This window comes from Dasypus novemcinctus, chromosome 12 (genome assembly GCF_030445035.2).
Source record: "Dasypus novemcinctus isolate mDasNov1 chromosome 12, mDasNov1.1.hap2, whole genome shotgun sequence".
Taxonomy (NCBI): Eukaryota; Metazoa; Chordata; class Mammalia; order Cingulata; family Dasypodidae; genus Dasypus; species Dasypus novemcinctus.
This window is the reverse complement of record NC_080684.1, coordinates 71,552,113-71,571,752: the sequence shown is the minus strand read 5'-3', so window position 1 is coordinate 71,571,752 and position 19,640 is coordinate 71,552,113. Positions and strand designations below refer to the sequence as shown.

The window sequence follows — 19,640 nt, the reverse complement described above, 5'->3', positions numbered from 1 at the left end:
CAAAGTTGAATCAACTATATTTCTGGCATCAGTTTTAAAAAAATATGACACTACCCTGATTAACTTAGTCCTGCCAGCTGCCATTTCAAAAGGCAAATCTAACTTCATCTTACCGTATTCTTAGAATTCCTTATGTCCAACATCCCATTTCCCCTTCAATGTTTTTGAGGACTATATTTGCCCTGCCGGCTGTTTGTAGTGGCCTTACTGTGGGATGGGATGGCAACCACCATCACTACACCTAGGAGGGGAGCCTCACTGTGAGGCAACAGTAAGTCCCACAGGGGCCCTGAATCCTGGACCTCTTATATGGGAAGCCAGTCCTCAACTACTGAGCCACATTAGCTTCCCTGAGTTGGTTTTTTCGTTTATTTGCTTGTTTTTTTGTTTTTTTAGGAGGCACTGGGGACTGAACCTGGGACTTCCCACGTGGGAAGCAGGGGCTCATCCATTGAACCACATTTACTCCCCCATTTATGTGATTTTAATCTTATAACTGTACAAGTAATTAAGCACAGAGTAGGCCAGTAAGCCTTTTTAGTTCAAGTAGAAACCTCTGGAGGGATGAAAGCTCATTATGATCCTTAAACTTGAGTCTCCCTTAGTTTCTTAAGATCTGGAGGTGGGATTGTATATCCAGCTACAGTAAAGTTGGGATGCAGTATATAGTATTGGTTAAGAGCACAGAATCTAGCAAAAAATCTGTGTTCAAATCTCAGCACTGGGACTTGGGCAACTTTGGTAACCTGCCTATGCTTCAATTTCCTCATAGGTAAAATGAGGATTCTATTTGTACTTACCTTAGGTTGTTATAAAGGATAAAATTAATTTAGTATTAGTGCTTAGACCGTTACCTAGAGTTACATAGTAGATACTGGTTGTTATTACTTCAACTTGCTGGCGATTTGACTGCTTTTTTGTTTAAAGTCCATTTTTTAAGAGCCTCTCAATTCTTTGTTTTCTATTTCAGTAATTTTGTTAGTACTACCTCAACTTTAATATTGTTTAATTGTCTTCATTTGTTTTGTCTTCATTTTCAACTTGATTCAAGCTGTTCTGTTTCTAACATCTTAACTCAAAATTTGGCACAAAAAAGATAAAAAGTAAAAATGAATCAAAAAAACAAAAAGTTTGGCACATTAACAATCTTCTTTTCTGGCATAAGCATTTATAGCTATAAACTTGCTCTTGAGTATTTACTTTAGTTGCATTTGAAAGTTTTAATTACAGAGCTCTCATTAGCATTTAACCCCAAATCTTTTTTCCTTCTGTTAAACTTTCTTCAAGTTAACTTTTAGTTCTTTTAGAAAGAATCTGACTCATCACAATCTTTTTCTGAAAATGTCTTTATTAAGCTTTTAGTGTTGAACAGTAATATAGAATTATGGGTTTACAGTTTTCTCTCAATCCTGAATACACTATTCCATTGTTTTTGGTCTTCATTATTGCATTTGGAGAATCTGTTATCGGGTAATTGCCATTCCTTTATAGGTAATCATTTCTTTCCTATTCTAATGCTTTTGTGTTTATCAGTGTCACTTTGAGTGAACTGTGAATTTATTTTTATTTATAAAGCTTGGGATTGATTGTGCTTCTTGAAATGAGTATAGACATCTTTCATCAATTCCAAGAGATTCTTATTTCTTACATCATTATTTCTTCAAGTACTGCCACATCTCCCCATTCTTTTTATTCTCTTCCTCTTGAATTTCTATTAAAAATAGGTTGTAACTTCCCATTCTACAATTCCGTGTTCCCTAAACTTTGTTGTACTTGTCTCTGTGGTGTAATTCTACATGTTTTAACTGAATATATCTTCTGTTTCACAAATTCTCTTTAATGAACTTTTAACTTCAGTGACCATATTTTTCAACTGTTTTTTTTTTTTCATATCTCCTTTATCGTTTTTAGTATAAAGTGTTTTAGTTTGAAAAAACTGGGTTGATGTGATGTGACTGACAATTTCTTTTAACCATTTGCTTCTCATTTTTTTTAATATACAAAATTGGGATGATAGTTGTAGCTACTTCACAATGTTATATTAACCATTAAATGAGTTTGTAGCAGAAGCACATAAAACAGATGTCTTCACTTGTGAATGTTATTCTTTTTTTTTAATTTAATGATTCTGAAAATGCTTGATATTCCTTATGAGATTGTTCTATTATTTTACATTTGATATACCTACTTGTTTTCACTCTTGTGTTCTAATTTTGGAATTTGAGCTCACCTTTGCAGAGCTATATAAATGGAAATTCCTTGTGGTCTAGATTTCATTGGTCCCTCCTCTGTTAATTAGGAATAGTTGATTTCTCTTGTTATCACTTGTTAATATCAAATAACTAACTTGGTAAAGATTTAGCTGGAAGAAACAGTATAAGTAATCTTGATTAATTTTTGTGTCAATTTGAATTGTTTTAAATCATGAGAGAAACTATTTGCCATGTCTACACTTCACTTTTTCTTTATACTTTTAGAATGTATGAAACTAAGCTTAAAGAACTGGAAAATGATATTGCCAAAAAAAATCAAAGCATTACTGATCTTAAACAGCTTGTAAGAGAATCAACAGAGAGAGAGCAAAAAGTTAAGAAATACACTGAAGACCTTGAACAGCAGGCAAGTAATGTAAATTTTCTTTACATGATGAAATGCTGCATTATATTTCAGGCTACTCCTTGTCATTTTCTCTTATGTAGACAAAATGAACTCTTAATTTTTCCCTGAGAAGGCCCACTTAAGAGAATGGCATCCCTACTTACCCATTTGTTTAACCCAAAAACCAAGGATTACTTTTTTTTCTGATAACCCCTCATTTTTTCCATCATTAAATCATGTCAGCTCTATTTACAAAATTTCTCCCTAATATAACACTTCTCAGCACCTCTGCCACTATCAGTCTATTCCAAGCTATCCTCTTACCTGAACTATGGCAATAGTTTCTTAACTGGTCTCCTTGCTTCTACTCTTGCATTGTTACATCCTCTTCCTATCCTTGGTCTGTTCTCCACAAAGCTGTCAAGTGATCCTTTTAAAACATAAAGGAAATTATAGCAGTCCTGTCCTCAGAATCTTCTAATAATTAGGAAACTACGTGATCTCACACCTGGTTTCCACTCCAGCCTCATCTTCTACTTTTCCATTTATAATGTTTTAGCCACACTGACTTTCTTTCTGTCCTTTAAACAAAATTCATTTAAGCTTTAGGGCCCTGTATTTTTCTTTTGTTTAGAATATTATTCACCTAAATATTCTCATAGCTCACTCCCTTCAATTCATGTCTTTGCTTAAATATAGGATCCTCAGAGAGGCCTTCTTAACTAGATATTACCACTGGGTTATTTTTCTTGATATACCTTCCTACCATCTGGCATCCTTATCACATCACATTGTCATATTAAATCACCTGTTCATTCTTTCCTTTACTAAAAATGTAAGGACAATGCAAGAAGGGACTTTGCCTCTTGTTCACTGCTATATCCTTAGTGCCTAGTACAATGTCTGGCAGGTAGAAATTAATAATTGTTGAAAGAATGGGGAATAAAATACCACAGAAATGTACTTATGTTTGCTTTTGAGATGACCAATTTTAATATTATGCTTTATTGAAAATGTGTTTCTTTATAAAACATCTTGTTTTCATGTCACACTTTATCTTCTAACTTCTCATTGTACCCAAAGATTGAGATCCTCAGACACATTCCTGAAGGTGATAAGACAGAGCAAGGCCTTAACCGGGAGCTTCAAGTTCTTAGGTACATTATATGCTCGTATGGCTACATTTTTTTCTTTTTTTTAATTCAACCTTGCTACTTAACAGGCTAATCAGGTCCTTATTTCATCTTGCTAATGCCAATTACTCTTTTACATAATAAGTACTGAAAGAAGAGATAACCCAATCCTAATATATTTAAGTTTGTAATTTAAACTCTTGTAATAACATAGAAAGTAATAAACCTTAGCTTCCCAGAGACAAACACTAATGAGAGAGAAAAAAAAATTTTCAAATTCCTGGGATATGTGTAAGCTTGCTTTCATTAGGCTCCTCCTGTAGGAAAACTATTCAAGTCAGGTATTAGGGGGAAAAAATGAATCATTTTGATTCCATGCTATTTGTTTGAGAAATGTGTCATTCCAGCATTGAAAATAAATGAATGTTTACCTTCATAAATATTAGCACGTTCTGAGTACTGTACCTTAGTAGTTCATAAGAAATGGCCATATATATTATGGAGTAATTTTTTTTTCCTTAACATGCTATCATTGTGTTCTAGATTAGCTAATAGTCAGCTTGAAAAAGAAAACGCAGAATTAATTCATCAAATAGAAGTTAAAGACCAAAGTGGAGCTGAAAGCATCATACCTGGTAATATATCTCATAACATACTTACAGCATGTTAGCTACCCCAAATTTTTGAATTACAATTTACCTTTTGGTTTTTTAGTTTTTCTGGTAACTGTCTTCCTATTAAATCAAATCCTTGATATGAATTTTAGAGCTGTTTTTTACTCCATGCATTAAAATATTCCCATTGTGCCATTTTGTGTTGTTGGTACTATAAAATAGCAAATTTCCTAGTGTTTTGTTCCTGTGTTCCACCTGGGTGTTATAAATTCATTTAAGATATAATGCTAAGCATGAATACTACGTCTGTAGCTTCCAGTTTCCAAGTATTGGCCCTTTTTGCCCTATCAATATTTTCTTTTAAATGTTATTGTCATTTAATATGACTTTGAAAAATACAAACAAGTAAATATTGACCATACTTTCCTTTCCTTTTACAGAGTAAGTCTATCCTCTACCCTCTTCATTCCCAGAGTGATTACAAATCAGTTTCCTACATGCAGATGTATATATACATATGTATACACACACACAATGTATATATGTATTTGATTTTGTTTGTATTACATGTTCATGTATATATATATAGTTTTTGGAGGGTGATATAAAATTGGACTTGTGCTATACAAATTTATAACTCATCAGTTTATCATAGACATCTTCCAAAGTCTGTGCATAAATCTACCTCATTCTTTAAAAAATTCTAAAGTTTACTATTGTAGCATATACCAAACTGATGAAATTTCCATAGCTACCTTTTGATAGTTATTTAGTTTCTGTGTTATTATAAAATAATACTATGATAAACCTCTTATCCTGATCATGCCACTGGTAGTTTTATGAAAATAATTTCTCAAAGAATACCAATTTATATCTGAATAATCTTTTAATATTTCATATAGTTTTCTCAATATCCTATCATCTCGTCTCCATTGCTACTTTATATTGAAGCTATCATATATGAGTTTACCAGTCATTATGCTAAATGCTATAAAAGTATTCTGTAATTTAACTCTTAATAACCCTACATGGTGGGTATAACTGTCATTTTGCATGTGATAAAACAGATTGAAAGAGTTTAAATAATCCTTATTATTAATATCCTTGTTCCCAAGGATATAAAGCTAGGAAGTGGCATAGGCAAGATTCAGATAAATAACTACAAAGCTTTTAACACCACTGCCTGCTCCTTCCTCTCAGTGACTCCCTATGTTGTCTCCAGTGACTAAAAGTATATATATAAATCTTTTTTTAATTATCATTTAGATGAACAAGTTAGGTGTGCTAGACTAGACACAGTAACAAAGACCTGTTAATAATGTTGACATCAGGCAAGTCCTCTTTTCTTTCTAAACCTTACTTCCTTAAAGGGCATTTCTGAACCCTCACTTTCCTTCTCTCCTTCACCAAAGAGATTTTTTTTTTTTTAAGATTTTTTATTTCTCTCTCTCGCCTCCCCACCCCCAGCTGTCTGCTCTCTGTGTCCATTTGCTGCGTGTTCTTCTGTGACCGCTTCTATCCTTATCAGTGGCACCAGGAATCTGTTTCTTTTTGTTGCGTCATATTGTTGTGTCAGCTCTTCATGTGTGCAGCGCCATTTTGGGCAGGCTGCACTTTCTTTCGCATTGGCGGCTCTCCTTATGGGGCGCACTCCTTGCACATGGGGCTCCCCTATGTGGAGGACACCCCTGTGTGGGAGGGCACTCCTTGCGCGCATTACCACTGCGCATGGGCAGGTCAAGGAGGCCCAGGGTTTGAACCGTGGACCCCCCATGTGGTAGGCGGATGCCTTATCCATTGGGCCAAGTCCGCTTCTTTTTTTAAGGCTCAAAATTAAACCAAAACTCTTTGAAAATGCTAAAGCATTATCTAAATATAAGTGGGCATTAAGTTCTTTTGGAAAATGCTATATATAATTTCACTTTTTCTGCATTTATTTATTACCCATCTGTATGAATATAACATCCCCCTTAAGGCAATTCTAAAAAATTGTTAGTGCTTTCCACAAAGGTGAAGAGAAGCCATGAAAAATAAGAACTTCGCCTTCCAGAGAAAGCTGGTTCTGCTATTTGTAATCCCATAAGGATAAGGAACTATTTTCTCCCCATCTCCATCCTTCTGTCTCCAGGTTTTAATTAGGGGACAATATAGTTGTTGTTCTGTTCGTGAAAAGTTGATTGCTGCCCATTTTGCCTTAAACTTTAGCATTACTTTGAAAAAATTTCTTGCTCAGTGGATGCAAATTATGACTTCATGAAACATCATATCTAGTCTTTAAAGAAAAGATGTATTTAGAAAAATAGCATTAAAGCAGAAATTCTGTTTTTCTCATTATACAATTAGAGGTATAACTCATTTTAAAGTTAGACATATCTTAACAGGGGAAAATCCAATAAATTAAACTAAGCTCTTTGCATACTTTAGTTTTTTCTACCAAAATATCAGGCCATGTTTTATTCATCTTTGTGTTTTATACCCTGCCTAGTAGTGTTTTTCTCATAATAAAGTGTTTCAGCTATAAAATGTCATGTTTTCCAGGTGCTATTTCCTAAGTTTTCTTATTATTATCTGAAACAAGTCTTTTATCTTGAACTTATGCGCGATGAAAGGGAAACCTGAGTCTCATTTTTTATAACTGTTTTGGCAGATGCTGATCAATTAAAGGAAAGGGTAAACGATCTAGAGACACAGCTCAAAACTTCAGATACAGAAAAGCAGTATTTGAAGGTAATATTTAACTATGTCCAATTTTAGAACTATAAATGTTTTGTGAAAACAGTTTGGTGCTTTCAGTCACCATCTTTAAGTACGTGTCCTAAATGTTCCTGGAATTAAATTTTATACTTACAATATTTGATTCTGATATTGCAGAGTTCATTGCTAATTTTTCATCTGATTATTTTTATTCAAGAGCTACAACAAAATACAGACAAAATGAAGAGAAAGCATTAAAGAGTAAATTTATTGACTTTTTGTGATAAAAATAGCTTATCTTAATATTTTCTTAATTCAAGTTTTGGGTTCTTTTTGGTACCTTTGGAAATTCTTTTCAGGAAGTTTTTTTTTAAGGCTATAGTTTCCTATAAAAAAATATATTTGGTATGCTTAACAAAAACTCTTTTAATTTTGTAAACAAAAAAGGGGCATGGATACTAGGGAAAAATTAACCAAAATAATTTAATACTATGAATAGCCATATTTTTTTGGTTGCCTCATTGAGAGTATCTGATAGGCACTCGGAGAAAGATTAAGTCCCATCATAATCTAAAAGAGCTGACAAATTTCTAGTCAAAGACTAGAATGTAATTTACATAACAAGTAATATGATTTGACAGTTAACAAAACCAATTTTATACTGTACAATGCAACTTTTTTAACAAAATGTTAAGAAAATACTTTTGTCTTTGTAACTATATTTGATTTTAGGTTACCTTGGCTTTCACGTTCCTATTTAAATCTCTTTAATTCAAACCTAAAAAATGTTCTGTATTCCTAATATGACTACTAAGGTTATTATGTTTCTATTAGGAGGAAATAAAAAAGCTGAAAAAAGAATTGGAAAATTTTGACCCTTCATTTTTTGAAGAAATTGAAGATCTGAAGTATAATTATAAGGAAGAAGTGAAAAAAAATATTCTCTTAGAAGAGAAGATTAAAAAACTTTCTGCACAACTTGGCGCTGAATTAAGTGATCCTTTTGATGCTGCTGGACAGTTTGAAGATGAAGAGGAAAGTCCTGTTCATTTCCCTATTTATTAATGGCCACCTATAATTGCAGCTTTACTCAGCTATTTTACTTAAGTTAAAAACTTAATCTGAAAATCTACAAATCTCTTAAATACAGAATTTCCTTCTCACTACTTTATACTTTTACCTGAACTGGAACTTTTAGTAAATAAAATCTTCTGAAATTTTTAATTCATTAGTAAAGTATAGTTTTGAAGATTTTTAGAGTAAGCTATAACTGTCAAATAGGCAATAATGTGCTATGGTGAATTTTTATACATTCATAAAGTTTAAGTTTTTTAAAAGTATAAGGGCAAACTAACCAGTTTAACATTTAAAATTGATGTTTTATATGTATTTACTCACATATATACGTTAAGATTCTTAAATCCAAAGTATATTTTATATATATTTATATATATATATGGGTGATGAGGTTGAGCTATATGTTTTGTCAAATGCCTAGCATAAAAGTTGAGTTTTAATTGAATTAAACTACTTAATTTTGAAAGATGATCCAAAATTGTAAATCTCTTATCTTTAATGACTATTCAGTTTTCTGGGAAAGAATCCAGCCTTTGTACAAGCTTGGTAGCTTACTGTTACTTATATTTTTAAATCCAAAATTTAAAAATCATTTGCTGATTCTAAATATTTTCAATAGATATTTCCAAATGAAAAATTCATTTCTTCAAACACTAGAGTTCATACTGATATATTCAACATTAAACCACTGGAACCTTGAGATTTTTTTACCTTTTAAATGTGGTGGAATATTCAAGATTCAAATAGAATATAAGCTTATTTTAATTGCATTTCCATTTTATACATCAAGCATTATATCTTTCAGCCTCCCAAATTTCTGATTATCTAATTTTGAAAAATGATTAAACAAACACTTAGAATCAAAGGCATAGTCATATTTGTTTAAATTCATGTTGATAATAACTGGTTTTGAATTCATGTAAGTATCAGAAATTGGCCAATGTAAACCAAGATGGTGACGATGAACCTGGAAAGAAAAAAGAGGTATTAGTGTTAGCCTATAGATACCATCTTCATTCACCGACATGTATTTGATTGAGTGCCTGTGATCTGCTAGGCACTGTGTAAGGCCCACCTTTACCTTACCCTTCTTTTTCATAGCTGTTCTCCTCCTGATATAATATATATTTACTTGTTTACTGTCTATCTTCCCTATTAGCATGTGGACTTCATGAAGGCAGATACATTATTTTGTTGATTCTGTATTTCCAGCACCTGGAAACATCCAGGAACATAATCAAGGGCTCCATGAGTATTAAGTGAATAGTCTGTTGCTCAGTACAGCAACTAGCCAACTGAAAATTTGGGTGGGGAGGACTTGTAACCAAAGGGAAAATCAAATAGACCCCAAGGTAAAAGAATGGTGTTTTTTGCTCTAATTGCAGTTAAGTATGATTAGAACATACATACTGTGTGTTAGGGGAAGATGGGGGAGGGTGGTGGTTCTAAAAGATAACCAGGGGCCAGTTCAGGAACAATGTTAATTTCACTAAGTTTTATGCAGGTGTCATTTTCATTCTTTATGAAGAATATACAGGACAGGAATGAGAAAAAGATACTCTTTAGGAGAGTGATACAATAATTCAAGCAAGAGTCTTGGCCTAAATTAAAGTAACAACCAATTGGTTGGGGGAAGTCGATCTTTTAAGAACTAATACATGGATGTATGAAGTAGTGGATAGAGGGGTTAAAAATGATACTCAATTTTCTGGCTTTGGTAAATTGTGGGTTCAGGGGGTGGATATGACTGGGTCCAGTTTTAAACATTATAAATTCCAGGTTAACTGTTAGAAGTAAATAGTTGGCAAATCAAGGAGACAGGGAGAAAGGGCACAATATATAAAATTACTCATTTTGTATATGCCAACTGTCAAACTGGCACTCTTCTTACTCAACAGATGGTATAATCAAGCAAGTCTGGGAAATGGCGATTTAAATTAAATAGTGACAGTGTCTCAGAGATTACTTGTGTACAACATGAATATCCAAGAAGGGATAGGAGTACATAAGTTTTTCTGGACATTTTGATTACTCAACTTTTAGTTCTGAGGAGCATCTTGTAGAACCTCAACTCAAAAGAATATATTTGGGAAACACTGTTTTAGCAAAGAATGATAGTACATGAGATGAGGAAATTAAATTTCCTTATATTAGTAGCACTTGTGCTTTGTTGTAGAAATATAAGGCAAAATAATCTCAAAAGCTATTTTCTCCCATTACCTTGATTAGACAGCCATCACTGCAATGCCATACTATTCCTTCAATTTTACCCTCTCTGCAACCTTCAAACCAAGACAACAGATCATTGTGCTTCAATGTAGGCAGACTTCTTATTTGAAATGCTCCATGTGGTATAAGAAGATGTAACGGATGCTTCTTGCTTCCTAACCCTAAATTATAAAAATTGCCATTAACCATATTTTTCAAAGGAACTTTTCAGGGAATGAAAAATTTACCTCACCAAATAAAAAAAGCCTTTTTAAACATTTAGGAATAAAGCTACCAAAAAGTTTAGTTGGTTTCCTTGAAGATACAAATGCATTAGAGGTTCTGCTCAAAAGTGGTACCCTATCATATTATAGTCAAATTCTATCTTAATGTACTCTAAACCAGGTGTTGGCAAACTATGACCTGTGGACCAAATCTAGCCAGACACCTATTTTCGTAAATAAAGTTTTCCTGGAACAGAGCCAAGGCCACACATATATTTTGTATGGCCCTTTCAGAAGTGTGGCCAAAAAAGCCTAAAATAATTACTGCTTGGCTTTTTAAAGAAACCGTTTGTCAAGTCCTGTACTTCACCATTAGCAACATTCATCTCTCAATGAATTTTTGCCAAAGAGCCTACCACACCTCTGATAATTTGTATAATTACTATTAGTGTTTTTACACCTGCCAGATAATCTACTTGTGACTATGTAGGATTTGTGCTACTCCAACTTTAATGTTCTTTGGTCTATCTTATCCCCGTCGTCAACAGTGTATTCTATAGTGCCCTCAGGACCTGTATTCAATTCATCAAGATACTTATTTTGGTGCTTGAGATGCTATTTGTTTACAATTCTTTATTTTAGTCCTCTTTTACTGGATTGAAAGCTCACCACAAGCAAGATTTTCTTCCTTTTCATGAAGTATTTATCACAGTGCATTAAGATAGGTTATTTATTTTTAACTATTTTAGTTTGGGACTTGGAGTTATCCTAGATAATACTGCAGGGACAGATGCTGGACATTATATATCCTGCCATAACCCACTGAATGTACTGGGGGAGAGTGTAAACTACAATGTAAACTGTAATCCAGGCGATGCAGCAGTGCTCCAAAATGTATTCACCAAATGCAATGAATGTGCCACAATGATGAAAAAGGTTGATGATGTGGGAGGAGTGGGGGGGGTGAGGAGTAGGGTATATGGGAACCTCTTATATTTTTTAATGTAACATTTTTTGTGATCTATATATCTTTAAAAAAATAGACAATTAAAAAACGGGGGGCGGGGGGGGGCTAAACTAATTACCTAAGCATGGAAAGTACATTTTCAATCAACTAAGTTCACCTAAATTTTAAAAAGCAATGAAAAGCTGTACTTGAGTAGATCAGTTTTCATACATAGCTCTGTAATGTTGTCACAGCAAAGAATGAAAAGCTAAAAGCCACCTTTTAGATTAATAATTCAGAATGGTTAGAGTCATGCACAGATTTTTCCATGGACATAAAAATAACCAAAATGGCTTTAATGCTTGGAAATTATTTAATTTAGTTTTTCATTGCATGTGTTACATGTACCTTATTTCAGTTGATCCTAACCAGTTTTCTTTATAACTGATAGGGACTATAGCTGACAATAAAAAGGCTTTTACTCACCATATGGATTTCCATTGATATTCGTTCCTATAAGCTCCAATGTTTGTTCTAAGAGATCTGAGAGTGGCACTGCACTAATTTCCAGAAGTCCAGGATCATCAGGATAATGCTTCAGTACCAGGGCAATTTCAAATTCATAATTAACTACAGAGGAATGCCAGCAGTACTGTTTGTTGTTTTTCTCCACTGGTACCCATCCTATCATTCAAAGACAAAGAGTTTTATTACCACCACTTTTTTTTAATCATAAAGGTTCATTTTGTATTCTGTGGAAGATTTAGTTCATGTTTGATTATTCACTACAGAGCATCCAACATTTTACTAAAAAATGTAAATACCCTGATTGAGTAAGAATTGAGCATGATTCTAAGACACAGCATTAAAACTTTATAGAATAAGTTTTCTCTCTACCTTCTCTCAAGGTTCAGGACTATGGACATATTCTAGTTTCACAATGCACTAAATTTTCTAACATTTACTGAACAATTTATTGAGTGTGTATTTATTGAATGATATTGTTAATCTCCTTCCTCAGTCTTTTTGCCAGAACGGGCTTCATTATTGTGGGAAATTTTTTACAAAACAAAACTAAGGCATATGCACCATTGTGCTCAACATACATTTGACCTTATTACTTACTCACCCAGGTTACTGTAATAATCTCTTTGCTGGTCTGCCAACCTCCAATAAAACCCACCCCCATAGTTGTTTTTAAAATGTAAATTTAGTCCTGCCATATCCTGCTAATCAAAATCAACAGGATGAACTTCAAACTCCTTTAGATAGGATACAGGCCCTTGAGTCCATTCCCCATATCCAACCTTAACTTTTATAATCTCCCCAAGATGTCTACACACTAACTTCTGCCACAATGAAGTATATTCTAAAATTTCCAAAATACTGTATGTTCTAATCCTGGGAGTTTGTTTGGCTGACATTACTTCTTTACCGTCTAACTTCCTAGTTCTTAAATTTCAGTACAGATGTCAACTCCTCTTGGAAAGTGTCTTCTAACCACCATAGGTTAAGTATGAAGTTTCTCCTTTTTTCTCCCACTGTACTGTTTTTTTTTCCCCTAGTTCTTAAATCATATTGGTCATACTGACTAATTTCTCCCAATGTCTAAAAGATCATCAAGGACAAGGATTCTGACATTCATACTGGTATATTAACAGAACTCAAAACAGTGCTTTGCAATTCCTGTTGGCTGAACCTTAATCTGGGGTATCTTCCTACTTAATATCTTTCCAAAAATGTCCCTATCCCCAGAACTGCTTGTGAGTCCCATTTTGTGAATTCCCTTCATTGAGATATTATTCTGGGATCTTCACAAAAATATGCAAGTGCTCACTGTTATTCCCACTCACTTCTTGATATCATCTATCCTGAAAAGGACTTCGAAGCTATCCGCCAATGATTTTTTAATTTTCAAAGACTATAGCTAGTAATGTTTCCATCTTAAAACCCAAGAAGACATTGTGATATGAAAAATCTTTGGTATAAATTTGGTTCAGAAATTCTGTATTAATGACTATCACCTATAAGTTAATATGAAGAACCTGATTAAAATTAAATTCTGTAATCTGATTGAATGGACTTTTTGTTCTTTATACTAGTAAACACAAAACTGCATTTCAGAAGAGATTTCATGATACCAGGAATGTGTCCATTTTCGTCAGGTACCGGATTCCCATTTAGCTGTTCTATTTCCTTCGCTGGAATCCAGCACTCTGGAACAGGTCTGAAGTCCTCCTCAACATTCCAAAAAAATTCTAAAGGAGTAAAATAATCTGATATAGCAGCACTTTAAAAAATATAAAATACTGAAGAGATTCAGTGGGAACATAACAGGTAATAAACCCCATAATATCAGATTTCATTTAACTATTCTCCATGTATTATTATAAATGATGTAAGGTACTACACTTTTTCAGTTTCTGAACACACTACCATATGTATGTCATGTGTAATAGCCTAGCTGTTCCATTATGTAGATTTATGAATATAATTTTTACAGACTATGTATACTTACATATAAGCTACATAAAAAAAAGAATGTCGATATACATGAATGATCAAATATCTACTGCATACAATATTTAGAAGAATTTTAATGTAAAATTAGTAATTTTTCTGAGATTTGTGCCTGATATATAAAATGACATAATTGTCTCTTTCGTGAGACTTAAAGTTGATACTTATTAATAATGTATGTTGTAATTCATACATTTTAATAAAATTAACTCATACATAATAAAGTCACTGAAATATCCAGAAAAAATTCAGATGAGTACTTCCATATATAAGTATATTCAATTACACTTTTCTTCTATTTTTCCGAAGTATTTAAAGTATAGAGAAAGACCTAATATATAGAATTATAATAAATAAGTCAGGTATTTCAGCTATTTAAGTCATGCAAAGAAAAAAACAAAACCCACCAACCTTTTGAATTTTCTTTTGAATGTAGAAATTTCTTAAATCTGGTCTCAGCTTGCTTGTTGGGTTTTCTATCTAGCCGAGCCCAAAGGTATGGCTGACCTAAAAAAAAATAATAAAAGGAAAAGAAAAGTATAAGAGACAAGCAATAAAAATTATGTTAGGAGACATTCCAAAATGTAATTCTTCCATAAATAGAAGGGGCATCTTCTCTAAAAGCAGCAACTGTAGAAGACATAGGAAAATATGCAGTAAGATGGACATATACAACCTATGGATACCTGATGTTGTTAGATTTACTTCTTTGGTTAAAGAATGACAGGGATAAAATTTTTAAAGTATTGATCCTTTCATTACCATAGCCACATTTTATTAATAACTAGCATTTATGAGAAACAGGCTACCTCTATACTAACTGAAAACCAGGTAAGTCTATTGACACCTCCCCTGGAACTTTAAACTATGTGCTGTAAGGATTAATTCCTCCAAGCCTGATGTTTGTCTGAACTGTTTTACATGGCACAACCCTCTGGTCATGGCATGAAACACATTCATAGTTGCTTTGTAACCAGCGGTCTCAGGAGTTTCAGGGTGGTTTGTCAACATTCTTTATGGATAACAGTGAGACTGATTATTTGCATCTGGTTTTAGTCACTCCCTCAAAAGGTTCTGCCTTTGAGGCTGGTTACTTAGCAGAAATATGCCAACATGACCAGCAAAATATAAAAACATCCAACTGAGACTCCATTTTGGACTCCCTAGTTTCAAGGTATTCCTAGCTCACATTGGTGGTTCCTGAACCAATAAAATGCATATAGACAGGGCTTCACAGAGGGAGGACAACAGATGCTTGCACCTGGCCTTTCCAAACATTTGTTATCAGGCAATCTTTGGCTATAATGCATATCCTTACTTTTAATACCATTGCTACTTTGTGTATCCTTTCTCTGTAATAAAAAATAGATTGGTAAGCACCATTAATTTAGGTCCTATGAGTCTTTAGCAACCCAGCCCTGTTTAACTGCCACCATTACGCTTTCTTACATATGCTGCACATTGAAGCTTAATATAAATGCCAGAAAAATCGCTGAGTTCCCTCAAATATATAAATCAGAGATTTATTTTTAAAAATATTACTTATATTCTGGTTCATTCTGTATTACCTGTTAGCTATCCAGATAAATAATATGAAGAGCCAGGTTAAAACTGTACTCTACCATTTCTGGTTAAATAGACCTTTTGTTCTTTACACTAATAAGCATAAAACATCCATTTCAGAAAAGATTTACTGGTACCAGGAATGTGTCCATATTACCAGGCACCCAGAATCCCATTTAACTGTTCTATTTCCTGCACTGGAAATCAAGAGATCTCATCATCCAGAAGTAATCACAAAGACCATTTCTCCCCTTTCAATGTATTTTTTTTTAATTCACATAGTTGACAATTTCTGTTCCTAAATCTTTTAAAGTATATTAAAATGAAATAAATCACTGTCAATAAGTAATAAAAACAATGGAATCAGCACTGGGATTGGTGGAATGAGAACAAGTTTGAGAGTCAGACAAACCTAGGTGTTTCATTACCAGTTCAGTCATTTATTATCCATATGGTCTTGGGGAAATTAAGTTCTCTGAGCCTCTGTTTCCAATCGTGAAATGGGGAGGTTTACTGTGTGAACTAGCAATAACATGTATAAAACATTTATCATATTGCCTAGGCCTTAAAGAAATGTTAGTTACCTTCCCTTTCTTCACCAAGAGAAAAAATACAATAATATAACAAGTAAGTATAATAAAACAACTGTGAATTTATTATTTTGCTATTATGCTTAGGCTTCATCTACAGGTTTATGAAGTGCAAATACCCATTTCAGATTTCTAGTTTGTAAAGTGATTAAGAAAAATAAGTAGTATTTGTAGTAAAACATTATAGTTTTCTTTTACCTTTGTAGTTAGTAACATAACAACATGTTCCATCCACTTTTTCTGTTGGAATTGCACTGTATATGTCTGCATCTAATGCCTTGTGATTTATAGTTTCAGTTGCCAAAACTTTAAATGGCTTTAAAAAGAGAGAAAAAAAAATAATTGGTTTAAGATAGACAGCCTCTTGCCTTTGTGCACACAGTTTCACCTAGAATGTCTTTAATTTCACTAGTTCTAATGGATGATCTCCTGTTTATCATTCAAGACAATTTAAAAATATTTCTTCGGTGGAGTTCTCCTGAATCACCCTCTCTCCTACGCTATCACAGCAATACCTGCTTTCCCACAGATTTATAATTATTTATAGGTGTGCTTTATCTACCAAATGAGCCTGACACCAGGAATCAGTGTCCATGTCCCATGCAGTGGTATATCCCTAGCATTGGTGTTCAGTGAATTCAATTATTTACTTGACAATTATTTACTAAATGCCTACTAAAGGTTCAGCATTGTCCTTGGCATTGAAAATATAGAGGTTAACAAGCAAGTACCTGCCTTCATGGAATTTGTATTTTAGTGACAGAAAACCACAACAAAATGCATAACCAATATTAGCTCTGAGAAGTGTTAAACAGGTAAAGGAAAAGAGGGATAGAGTGATAGTTTAGATATGGAACACTGGGAAGCGCTCTCTGAGGAGGCAACAGTTGAGCAGATTTGAAAACAGAGAAAGAGCCATGTATGTATCTGAACACAAAAGGTCCCAAGTCAGGAAGCTGTTGGATGTTTTGAAGAATATAAGACAGCCATTGTGGTTGGAGCAGAGTACAGGAAGAGCCAGCTCGTGTTTAATTATCTAAAATAAAAAGGTAACTGCTGGTAGTTTAAAATTATGAAATCATAAATTTTCATATTTTCTCTAAGACAATCTATTTTACACTACATGAGGGGAGGCTTTTACCACTCTTTTATAAACACAAACATTTCTGAGATTTACAGAACTTAAAGTTTTCAATTAAGACTTGGTTCCCTGTAAGTCTTAGTGAGGATCTGGTGATGTCCTCCTGCCTCAAGCAACATTCTCAGAACGCAGGAAAGAGAAATAAGGAAGATAGTTTATATTGTTTTTTTTTTTCCACAGAGCTAATGCATGCTCACTGTAGAAAATACGCAAAGTAAAATATAAAAGAGCAGAAACAAGAAATCATCCATAATCTCACCTTCCACAGGTAATCACAAAGAATACTTCAGCATAATTAATTCTTCCCTGACTCTTGGTACTTTTTCTCCCCTACTATAGTTAATATTAACTTCGGTTTTCTACATGTGAGTTTCTACAAAAACCAAAGTTAAAATGCTTTCTGGATTTACTTGGTTTTCATATACTTTTCCCCTTCAATCAGTATTTCATAGTTAACATATGTTACCATTCTGCTGGCAGATTCTGTAATTACTTTCATCCTTTTCTTAAAGCAGTTATGCTGGTATACCTGCATCTTGACAGTTCTTGCATCTGTCAACATATGTGAGTTCATAGACTTTGAAACACACCTTAATTTTATATCCTAAAAATGTTTAGATACATTATAAAGTTCAACAAGTATTCTTGGAAAACCTGTCTGCTTGAAGGAAAATTAACAATCCCTGATGCTTTCTCACTAGTAACATGGACTCATACCAGAGAGACACTCCAGTATTACAAACTTACATTTGGAGGTTACATCAACTGTGGTTGCTTACAATTAATGTATTTACTTGCAAAATGCCCAATAAGGCAAAAGAAAACTGCCTCTATCAACTATGTCTTTTTCTTGATTGAGTTAGAATCAAGAAAATTTGATTACTGTTTTCTTCACCATACTCTTATTTGCCCATATATGCTCAGGAATCTTTTACTCTGAATATTGTATTCAGCAGTTTCATATAATGTTTATCCAAGAATCCTTGTGGTCATTCATTCAACAAAGTTTGAGCGTCTAGTTTGTAAAAAAAACCATTCTCCTAGACTAAGCAGGTAGCTTATAAAGGAAGAATAGGACACTCTTGTGAAATATCAAAAAGTATTTCCGTAAATAATGACCAAAAGCCGGTCACTTTTCTACCTTAAACACGTTACATTGTACACTTTAGTCCCAATTCTGTTCTAATTCCTCGCACAGTGAGTACTCAATAATTGAGGCTGATCTGGGCTCATTTGTTTTTTTCCCCTTACATACTGTTACAACTACCAAGAATCACTTGTTTTTTTCTTAGATTGTGCTTGCATTGATAGCACTCTTTGTCAGTTTCGGCTTTATCAGTAATAAGGGGGGATTCTGCTGATCAAGGATTTTGCTACATATTGAAGAATCATCCTGACACTGCTTACTCCATTAACCAGCATTTACTGAGGAACTACCATGTGTAAAATACTGCGCTAGTAGAGTCCAAAACCTTGACATCAGAAAGACCAAAGTTAGAATCAAGTCAGTAATTACTGGTAACAGTGCTTGGGGTCTATCTTTAGTGGCGAATTTAGGCCATCAGGTCCTAAGTTAGAACGGTAAAGCAAGTCTTCTAACATCTCCACTTTGTCACCACACTCTTGAAACGTAGGAAAACTGGGAATACGGTGATTATCGGAATACTTAGGGTCTTCGCCCAAAAGGTGCTAACCTGAGAAGATCAAGGAAAAGGATAACTACTTAACGTGGGATTTCAATTTCCAGGGTAAGTTAGCATCGCCTGATCTGTACCATTTTTTCACAGCTTCCCTCCCTTACAGATAAAAAGGGAGAAGGCCTGGGAGCTCAGAATGTACAAGACCCCACATCAGACCAACCGAGCGAAACCTGAGGAAGGCTCCCGGCCTGCAGGGGACTCAGCGTTCAGGCGGAGCGGGCGGCTGGGCGGGGAGGAGCCCACACACGCCGCCTAGCTGGGCCCAGCGCTCTTCCATACCTGATGCTCCCTTTTAGCGGAAGGCTCTTCTTTCACCTCCGTCACAAACACACACGGCATTTTCCGCTGCACGGAGCCCAGACGTCTCATCGTACATCCAAGACCAAGTGCGAGTGGAGAGCGCGCTCCAGCACTCAGCAGCCCGGATACGTTACTCAGCAGCCCGGATACGTTCCTCCGCAGCGGGGCCCGGGGCTTCCGCAGCGGGGCCCGGGGCTACCGCCGCGCACACTCCGCACCCACGTCCCGCCGCAGCAGTGCCCAGTCGCCGAACCCCAAGCGAGGGGCGGGGACACACGTCCGGAAGCGGCAGCGCCGCCGCGGTGCCCTCTGGGAATAGTAGTGCGGGGATC

General features: G+C 34.5%; 3 protein-coding genes across 7 annotated transcripts in view; 2 read left to right on the top strand and 1 right to left on the bottom strand.

Moving 5' to 3' along the window:
- The window catches only part of CEP290 (centrosomal protein 290), a 95,495-nt gene extending 86,908 nt beyond the window's left edge, over positions 1–8,587 (top strand). For all 3 annotated transcript variants that reach the window (XM_058308517.2, XM_058308518.1, XM_071218998.1), the window contains exons 49-53: positions 2,478–2,619; positions 3,682–3,755; positions 4,275–4,366; positions 6,993–7,072; positions 7,874–8,587. In XM_058308517.2, coding sequence (XP_058164500.1) covers positions 2,478–2,619; positions 3,682–3,755; positions 4,275–4,366; positions 6,993–7,072; positions 7,874–8,104 — 619 coding nt within the window. In that variant the 3' untranslated portion in view covers positions 8,105–8,587. The remainder of the gene's footprint in view (positions 1–2,477; positions 2,620–3,681; positions 3,756–4,274; positions 4,367–6,992; positions 7,073–7,873) is intronic.
- RLIG1 (RNA 5'-phosphate and 3'-OH ligase 1) lies at positions 7,289–19,619 on the bottom strand. 3 transcript variants are annotated; one of them, XM_071219000.1, is made up of 8 exons: positions 19,288–19,573; positions 17,775–17,860; positions 16,366–16,483; positions 14,426–14,521; positions 13,636–13,752; positions 11,981–12,178; positions 10,337–10,506; positions 7,289–9,083 (listed from the first exon to the last, which is right to left on the bottom strand). In XM_071219000.1, the coding sequence occupies exons 2-8, from the start codon at positions 17,841–17,843 to the stop codon at positions 8,895–8,897; spliced, it is 957 nt and encodes a 318-aa protein (XP_071075101.1). In that variant the 5' UTR covers positions 17,844–17,860; positions 19,288–19,573; the 3' UTR covers positions 7,289–8,894. The 3 variants fall into 3 exon arrangements, with proteins under 3 accessions (XP_071075101.1, XP_058164507.1, XP_058164508.1); XM_058308524.2 differs by lacking the exon at positions 17,775–17,860 and having other exon boundaries at positions 19,288–19,619; XM_058308525.1 differs by lacking the exons at positions 13,636–13,752; positions 17,775–17,860 and having other exon boundaries at positions 19,288–19,585.
- C12H12orf50 (chromosome 12 C12orf50 homolog) overlaps positions 18,818–19,640 on the top strand; it is a 52,564-nt gene continuing 51,741 nt past the window's right edge. Inside the window, exon 1 of the mRNA XM_058308521.2 lies at positions 18,818–19,056. The gene's annotated coding sequence lies outside the window, so the exon portion shown is untranslated. The remainder of the gene's footprint in view (positions 19,057–19,640) is intronic.

What these genes read in the sequence shown, in the direction of transcription:
- RLIG1 (XM_058308524.2), bottom strand. Translation starts at nt 19,377, where the DNA reads ATGAGACGTCTGGGCTCCGTGCAGCGGAAAATGCCGTGTGTGTTTGTG. An exon ending in TTCAAAAGAAAATTCAAAAG is followed by an intron (nt 13,753 to 14,425) that starts GTTGGTGGGTTT and finishes TTACTCCTTTAG; the next exon opens with AATTTTTTTGGAATGTTGAG. An exon ending in TATCAATGGAAATCCATATG is followed by an intron (nt 10,507 to 11,980) that starts GTGAGTAAAAGC and finishes TTTATAATTTAG; the next exon opens with GGTTAGGAAGCAAGAAGCAT.